Below are 8,503 nucleotides of genomic sequence, written 5' to 3' on the forward strand. Positions count from 1 at the left end.
GAATAAGCAAAAAAAAAAAAAAAAAAGAAAGAAAAAAAGCAGGCTTTACATAAAAATCTAGGTTTCTTGCTTATTTTCATTCCCCTGTAGCAAAATTGCTGCAGCTGTGAGCTCTGCAGTTCGCCCAATTCCCCGTCATTCCTGCTGCCTCTGGGAACTGAATATTGGTTGTTGTTTGTTTTACACACAGCAAGTTCACTTGCGGTATTATCTGCTCAGTACCTATAGGATCTCTGAGTCGGGGCTGCAGGGCTAGGGCTTAGATGGATGGAGGGGACTTGCTGAAGATACAGGTGGAAAGGGTGATTTTAACTCAATCTCAAAGGGCTTTAAAGGGCATACTCTGGGAGCTAAACAGATACCAAAAAGTTTTTAAGGCCAGCATTCTTGGTGTATAAAGGATGTTTGGGCAGAGATTACATGAAGAAGACCCATTAAAGGATTTTGCAATAACAGTAATAGGTATTAATTAAATGCCTGCTCTGTGTATGGATTTATGCTGACTTCTTACCTGACATTGTCTTATTTACTTTTCACAGTGATTCTGTGGGATAGATATACTTACCTTTATATTATAGGTGGTTCATATGAGGAACTAAGGGTTAGAGTGGATAGGTAGCTTGCCCACGTCACACAGCCCGTAAGTGGAAGATCTGACCTTTAAACCTAAATTTCAGTGACTCCAAATGCACTTAGTTCCCATGGGGACCAGGTTAAAGGACACGCAAAGGTCAGGATCAGAGCTGGGCCGTCCTCTTGTGATGCTAAGGACCTGAAAAATGGGACTGTGGCAGAGGAAAAGTAGATGGCTTGTATTTGCAGCTTCATATTCAGATGGATTTTTTTAGTGACTCTGAGTGAATGAGTGGTAACCAGGATCTTCCTGAGCTGATGTCTCCCTTATCCCCCATACCCTCTATTTTCCCTCATTTTGAAAGGAGCTAGAGCCATGTTTTCTAAACCCTGTGACTCATAAGAGGAAACGTCTTCCACATCCCTTCCCTCTGTCATTACTGAATGCATTCTTTTTTTAACAAATGCTTAGTTCACAATCTGCTAACAAATATCGAGCATATATTTGTGCAAAGTATGATGCTTGATCTGTGGGGGAAGATGCAGCTCGTTAAGGTACTTCAATTTTTCTTGGATAAACGAAATACATAACATTGAAAGAATCAAAGAAATTCCAGAACAGCCTGTGAAGTGGAGGAGGAATTCAGGGGTAATAGAGATTGTTGTGAGCTGGAGAAGTCCAGGAAACCTTTAGATATGACCGTTAATAGGGATTTGAATTGGCCTTTAAAGGAGAGGAACATCTGAGTAGATGAAGACAGGACTATTTTTTCAGGGTTTGTGGGCAAAGCAGGGTAACAGCAGGGGAAGAGTGAGCAAAGACATTGTGGGAGAAATAGGTATGATGTTTGAGAGGGGAGTGCAGTGAGCTCATAAGACTAGCACAGAGGATTTCCGTGCTTCAGAAACTGTAGTTGATCATTTCTAGCCCCGAGTCATTAAACGCTGAAATAGGTAGAGCTTTGAGGCCAAGAGCAGAATTTCTGAAATCGCACTGCTCAGATATGTAACCTGACTCTACCGTGTAATACCTGTACAGCCTTGGACAAATTACTTAATCTCACTAAGCCTTAGTTTCCTCATTTATAAAATGGGAATAATTGTAGTATTTATCCCACAGGGTTGCTGTGAGGATTAAATGTTACAACCAAATATGCCCAACATCCGTCAGGGTATCTGGCAAACCTTCAGAAATTCTGAGCTACTCTCATCATTATTGATCAGGTAGATGGCTGTTATGTAGGTAATCCAAACTTTTTGTAACAAAGGTATTACTTTAGAAATGGGGCAGAATTTTTCCTGAATTCTAGCTAATACCACCACTTACTTTCTGACTCTGGGAATGCCAGGGAGAAACTGCTCTTGCTTGAACCTTTGCTTCTAGCCTCAGTACCTCCCACTTGCTTTATAGGCAGAACCCAGGCCCAACCTGGATCCTATTTGCTAAGTTATTAGTATTCTTTCAGCGTTTACAAAGTCTTCATGGACTCTAGGTATCTCTTTGTTAACTTGCATATGGCCTTAACTTTCTGCTTCCACTTTTCAAGATGTATTCAACTTACATCATTTCCTGCCCCTATGTTTGTACCCCCAGAGTCTGAAATGTTGGGGTCATCCCTGGCTCTGGGAATGCTGCTCACATGGGCTGTTATAGACCATTAATAGGGCATATCATAAGCATAAAACAGACTTGTGATAAATAATCACTAGTTTACAGTTTCTCATTCTAAGCTAGCCCAGACCCTCATCATGGACAAGGCTTCTACAGGCTTTGGCCTGGTGACATTGTCCAGGTCCAGTCTTTTCCAATGAGAAATGTCACCCTTGCCTAGAAAGAAGGTCTGAGAGATAGTTTGGCCATGTTAGAACCACACAGAACAGTGGCCTCTCTCCACTCATCTGTATATCTGAGCACTATAATGAGTCAGCCTTCCCAGTGCAGTTAAAAATTAATTAAGAAATGATGAATGCTCTTTGATGAGACACACTTTTTCTTGTCTAAATTATATGGTTCTTTGTCCCTGTTTGACCCCAAAACATGTTTTCTCTTCCTTAAATGATCTTGAATGGAAGGAAGTACTTCAGATAGAAGATTCTGATGCAGGGGGTCTGGGGACCCTGCTCTAAGAAATGCAACTATAAGCTAGAGACGAGGGCGGGGAAATACACACCCCAAGCAGAAATCCTTATATGTTTTATGTGCGAGTCTGAGTGTTTTCCTAAAGTAGCTGGCTGAGGGACACCAGAATCTAACATCTTACCTCTATGTATGCCAAGTTTGGTTCATCTTTGAAACTATGACCTAGTCTGGCCAAGAAGCAGGAAAATGGGTACCTAAACATTCTGTGCCCTTGGCACTTGGTTCAGTTGGAAAGGTGACCATACAAAGATTGAGGCAGGTCAATAACAATACATATGTCTTTTGTGAAGTAGTGGGCTGCTTCTTTAACTGTGGAACTGTATGTGCCATAGAATTTAACTGGATTAAGAAAAATTTTGGTAGATTTGAGAGAAAGCCCCTGGAATGAGATGGCGAATCCAAACTTCAGGGCTTTCAGAGACCTTACAGCAGTGTTACTCAAAGGGTGGACCTAATACCCACCCCTCTCACAGTCTCTTGGGCTCCTCTCCAGACCTACCAGAACAGAATCTTTGGTGGGGAATAGCCAGGAACCTACAATTTAAGCAAGCTTCACGGGTGATATGTATACTGGGCTTTAAGAACTGAGGTCAGAGAGATGAATGGGTACCAAGAAGATATGGGGACTGGAGTCATATAGCCAGTTAATGTGGAGCTGAGTTGGCACTGCTGTCTGCTGGCCCCCAGCCCCAGTGTTCTGCACTGTGTGTTGCCCTGAGACCTCTCACTGGCTTTCCTGGTGGCCTGGGCCCATGGGCACCACTTCTTTTTATGGCAGATTTGAGTCCACCCCTCTGTCTCAGAGCAGGCTGTGTGTGGGCCACACAGCAGATGGCTGCCTGGGACCCGAGAGAGGAGCCCCTCCACTCCAGCAGGAGTTTCCATTGCTTTAAGCACCCAAAGATTTGGGATCTGACAGTCACACTTACAAGCAAAGTTTCTGGCTCTATAGACTTTCTTATATTTCTTACAACCCAGTTAGTGATCTGAATGGGAGGGAAGTGGTTCAGGGTCTGCCCCAAGTGCGTGCACAAGCAAGGGAACAAGAAGGGATTAAGCATGCTTCAAAGAGGAGGCAGATGATGTCCGTGATGAAGAGACACATGCACAGTTGCCCAAGGGCAGGAAAAAGTCCAGCAAGAGCCAGAGCTGAGCTGGTAATAAAGAGACAGCCTGGATGGAGCCACCGAGGGAACCATATACTGAGTGGGGCAATCCCAGGTTTGTTCTTCTCATTCCTACAAGAAAAATGGCCAGTGCGGAGGAGAGAACAGCATGCTTCCCCAGTCTCTGATGTCCTGGGGAGGAAGACGGGGGGCATGTCAACTCAGGTACCCCGTGCTTAGAGCAGCTGCTGGCAAAGCTAGGGGATCCTTGTGTAGGGCCAGGGTAGCAGGGTGAATGCTTTACAGGAGGTCTTCTCTGGAAAGCCCAATTACAGTAACTTCGTACCTTTTATATGAGACCTTTTAAAAACAGCCTTTCTTAGTCTTTTCTTATTCAAATATATATCTAAGTATTCTTTTTTTTTTTTTTTTATGGCACTTATGTGTTGGTCTGTCAACACAGTGGACCTGGGGAAGCGGGGGATGGAAAGAAGCCCCACCCCACCCCAGTCCTTCCTCCCATAGTTATCAAGTGCCTTTTTTGAGCTGGATGCTGTAGGCTGTACACTGGGTTTGAAGGAGGACAGAAGGCAAGATCAGGAAGATACAGTCCAGTGGGGGGAGAAAGAGATGTCCAAGCACCACCCCCTCTCCCAGTGTGACAGAGCTGTGGTGGAGGTGGGTACATGGTGCCCTGAACACAGGAGAGGAGGTGGTGCTCCTTCTGCTAAGAACTTGAGGAAAATCTTCACAGAAAGAATAGCAGGAAAAAAAGTTCAGATGTTTTACAGGACAAAAACTAGGAGAACATGCTTGATATTAAAATAAAATAGAGAAAAGAAAAAAATTAAAAAGAGGTAAAAATGAGAAGGAACCAGAGAAAAGAGATGAAGAAGCATTTTAGCAGTGAGGCTTTGCCGTACCCCAGCATCCTTTAAGCAGTGGTTGGAGGGACTGCCTCTCCTATGGCCACTGAGAAAGGTGATCTCGCTCCCACACCACCCCCCTCGGCCCTGACCACCTGCAGGCTCCTCAGAGGCTAGAACTAATTATTTAGTCTCTCCTTCACCCAGCCCAGCCCAATGCTGCCCCATAGTAATAGCGCAATAAATGATTGATAATCCTTGGTCCGTGACCAAGATCCTAGAAGGCACCATGAGCCAGGAGGGGAAGTGGCCAAAGGCGGGTCTTGGGATCCAGCTTTCTAACACTTCCCAATTCCTTTTCAGTCAGTTATCTTGATTTCCTGACTCCTTCTCCCATTTCCGTGGGCACTGTGGACAGTATTCATTCACGGCACTGCAGGCGATTTGTTTTCTTCAGAAGCAGGCCTTTGGGTGTTTGTCTCCACCTATTAACCCTAAGGCCCAGGGGGAAGGAATTCAGAATACCTAGCAGAGAGGACCCAGCCTGGGAATCTCTTGGTTTCCTTTCAGTTAAAGTGGACTGGATCTCAAGGAGAGCCATTAGGACACATCCCAGCCCGGGTGTCCAGTGGCAGGAATTGGGTTTTTGAAGAGGAAGGCCCAGGTTGGCCATCTGGGCTTGGTACCTGATACTGCCCTTTTCTGTTTTCCAGGGGAGAGTTTGGTTTGCGAGAGTACTCTGAAGTTAAGACTGTAACAGTAAAGATCCCCCAGAAGAACTCTTAAGATGGCCAAGATGGAAGGTGAAGTCCAGCCTGCACGACTCTCCCCTCTGCTTTCCCTGCGGGGCCCAGCTCTCAGGAATCCAAAGTTGATACTCGGTCCTTATTTATCAATTCAAGTGACAATGTGTGGGCCAGGCCGGTCGCTGCATAATGAAAGCAGACCAGTTGGGCACGATTTCTTGGCACTCTGTGAGGGATCACCTTAATGGTACCAGATAGTGGGGAAAGTGGGATGAAGGCAGGAGGAGTGGCTGTGGGGCACATCGGTGTTTCCTTCTGGGGTGAGGGGCTCAGTGAGGGTGTGGTATTACTCGATGCCATTTGTCACCAAGGACTTCCCTGGTGAGGAGAGGCGGCCTGTCCATTGTCTTCATTTCCCCTTCAGGCTCTCTCTGCTCACCCACCCCTCCCAGGGAGATCTCAGCTGAGCTCATTTGGGGCAGATGTTTGGGCCGGGAACAATTTTCCAAGGTTTTGCAGCCAAATTACCGTTTCATGTTATCCATTTCTTCAAAGCAAAACATGAAATGGTTTTACTTAGAGCCAGACCAGACTGAAAATGCCAGGAGCTGGTACACTGCAGATGTACTAAGGAGTAAGAACTTGGGATATTCCTGACCCAGACTAGTTGTTTTACATCCGTAAATAACATGAGCAAAAGATCAGAAAGATGGAACTCCAAAGATCATCATGTGTAGTTCACAGCCTCGGAGTTCACCGTGTGGTTTTGCGGGGGTGAGAGAGAGAGAGTGTGTGTGTGTGTGTGCGCGCGCGTGCATGCATGCATGCATTTAATTCCTTCTTGGTTGTTCTAGAATAAGTTGGGTGGTTGGTTTTTCATAACTTGAGATCTTTTCCAAGGGTTGTCTTTAAAATCAACCAAAAATGATCTGAGTAGGCTCAAGAATCTGGAAAAAAATTGATGCTGGGTGCCTTGCAGAAATAATCTTGTGTCCAGTACTGCTGACAGTTCTTATGAAGTGAATTATCTCTGCAGTAGGAATCTATAGCTTCTTCTGCCCCCTCCCCCAGCCCCCAGCACATCACACCTGTTAGTCCCAGTGCTCCAAGTGTTGCTTTGGCTGTCTATGCCCTAAACCCACCGGCAGTACCTTGGAAAACCTGGCTAGGCCCAGAGGATTCCTTCTCCAGTGTGCCACAGTTGCCACACTCCTCCAGAGCTCCTCCTGTCATGCCCAGCTCATCCATACACCATCCTGGCTCTCGGGCTCCGGAAGTGGGAGGCATGAAGCAGGCCCACGCCCTTTCCTCCCAGCCGTGTTCTCCTCTTCCGCTTTCCAGGGAAGCTCCATTTGACGTGGGCAGTGTCAACTTCCTTTCCTCTTTCCCCCTTTCCAGCTGCCGAATTCAATTCATTCTCTAACCTAGATGAAGATCATTTATTTAAAAGTACCAAACATAACCTAGAATATATGAAATATGGGCAACACATATATAACCTTCTGTATTTAATGGTTTTCTGCTTTCTAACCATACTGGTTTTCTATTTATAACCCTAGTTTATTCATGATATTTTAAAGAAATCTCTACTTGCTGTTATTTACAAACGACAGTGGCCGGATGCCTTGAGAGGTGCCACATTTCTGAGTCCTTCATCTGGATGTCATGCTCTCCTCCTAAAGCCTGTGTCCGAGTGAACATATCCATTAACCAGCTAGTTACCTTTGAACTGCAAGATAGAATGTGAAAATGAAGATTTATTTCTTTTAATTTACTTAAAAGAAACCTCTGTGCTAGCAATAAAGCATTTATATTGTGTACTCCTCGGGATCATTTGGCTGTGTTTATCAGTCTGTCTCTGTCATACTAGGTCCCTCTTGGGCCTTCTCCCAGCTGCTGGGCTTTTCAGGTGTATTGCTGTCTCTGGTTACTGAGCAGAGTCTTATGGTAAAGTAAATAGGACCCTTATTTTCTGACACTATTTAAAACCCATGTGTGCATAAGGTTCTGTGTGGCAAACAAGTCTAACCTTGTATGAAACATACAAAATGACAATTTTCATTCAGAGTAGCCTCTGTGAAAATGAACATGTAGGGGAGACTTTAGACCTCACTCTCACAAACATGGGCCACGTGATGACAACTCACATTTGCAAATTGCATTTGGCGGTAGCTCTATTTTTATTTACCAAAGTGAAACGAAGTCAAAAACTGACAACCTGATGTAATATTTTTGCAGCTGTAAAGAGGAAGCTGTGCATGGTGACTGTACGACCAACCAGAGCTTGTTTGCTTTCTCTGTGTTCTCAGGGTTGTGCTTTTGGGGAGTGGTTTCCACCCTTTGGGCCTGCACGTCCACTCCTTCCAACCCTGATTCTCCACCCAAGTCCTGGTCAAATGAAGCAAAAACAAAAGCTGATGACTTAAGACACAAAGGAAGTGAGACTTGGGGGGACCCATGTTGCTCTGGCTGGATTCGTTGCTCTGCGTCCTGTTGTCATGTTCCCTAGAAGAACATACTGAGCATGAGAGAAGGCCATTTCCAGAGTGCTGGGGTCACCTGGGAAATGGCTGTAGGCTCTCTGCCAATCTATCTCACATCCAGTACCTTGGGACATCAGGGGGAAAATGAGAATGAGACGGACACAGAGTAATCATGTAAAAGTCCTTTGTTAGGTGCCAGGTAGAGCTTATAGATAGCAGGAATCCAGAATGAGGTAAGACATGATTTAATAGGTCTTCAGGAGTTCCCATCGTGGCGCAGTGGTTAACGAATCCGACTAGGAACCATGAGGTTGCAGGTTCGGTCCCTGCCCTTGCTCAGTGGGTTAATGATCCGGCGTTGCCGTGAGCTGTGGTGTAGGTTGCAGACGCGGCTCGGATTCCACATTGCTGTGGCTCTGGCGTAGGCCGGAGGCTATAGCTCCGATTTGACCCCTAGCCTGGGAACCTCCACATGCCGTGGGAGCGGCCCAAGAAATAGCAAAAAAAAAAAAAAAAAAAAAAAAAGACAAAAAAAAATAGGTCTTCAAAGCATAAAGTCCTTCAGACTTCATCCCTTTATGATCCTGAC

At 45.3% G+C, this 8,503-nt stretch overlaps 1 protein-coding gene across 3 annotated transcripts in view; it reads left to right on the plus strand.

The window, feature by feature from the left end:
* The window catches only part of ALDH1A2 (aldehyde dehydrogenase 1 family member A2), a 104,338-nt gene extending 97,077 nt beyond the window's left edge, over positions 1-7,261 (plus strand). For all 3 annotated transcript variants that reach the window (XM_021094606.1, XM_021094598.1, XM_021094609.1), the window contains one exon: positions 5,399-7,261. In XM_021094606.1, the coding sequence (XP_020950265.1) occupies positions 5,399-5,471 (73 nt within the window). In that variant the 3' untranslated portion in view covers positions 5,472-7,261. The remainder of the gene's footprint in view (positions 1-5,398) is intronic.

The sequence above is a fragment of the Sus scrofa genome, chromosome 1, assembly GCF_000003025.6.
Source record: "Sus scrofa isolate TJ Tabasco breed Duroc chromosome 1, Sscrofa11.1, whole genome shotgun sequence".
In the NCBI taxonomy this organism is placed as follows: domain Eukaryota; kingdom Metazoa; phylum Chordata; class Mammalia; order Artiodactyla; family Suidae; genus Sus; species Sus scrofa.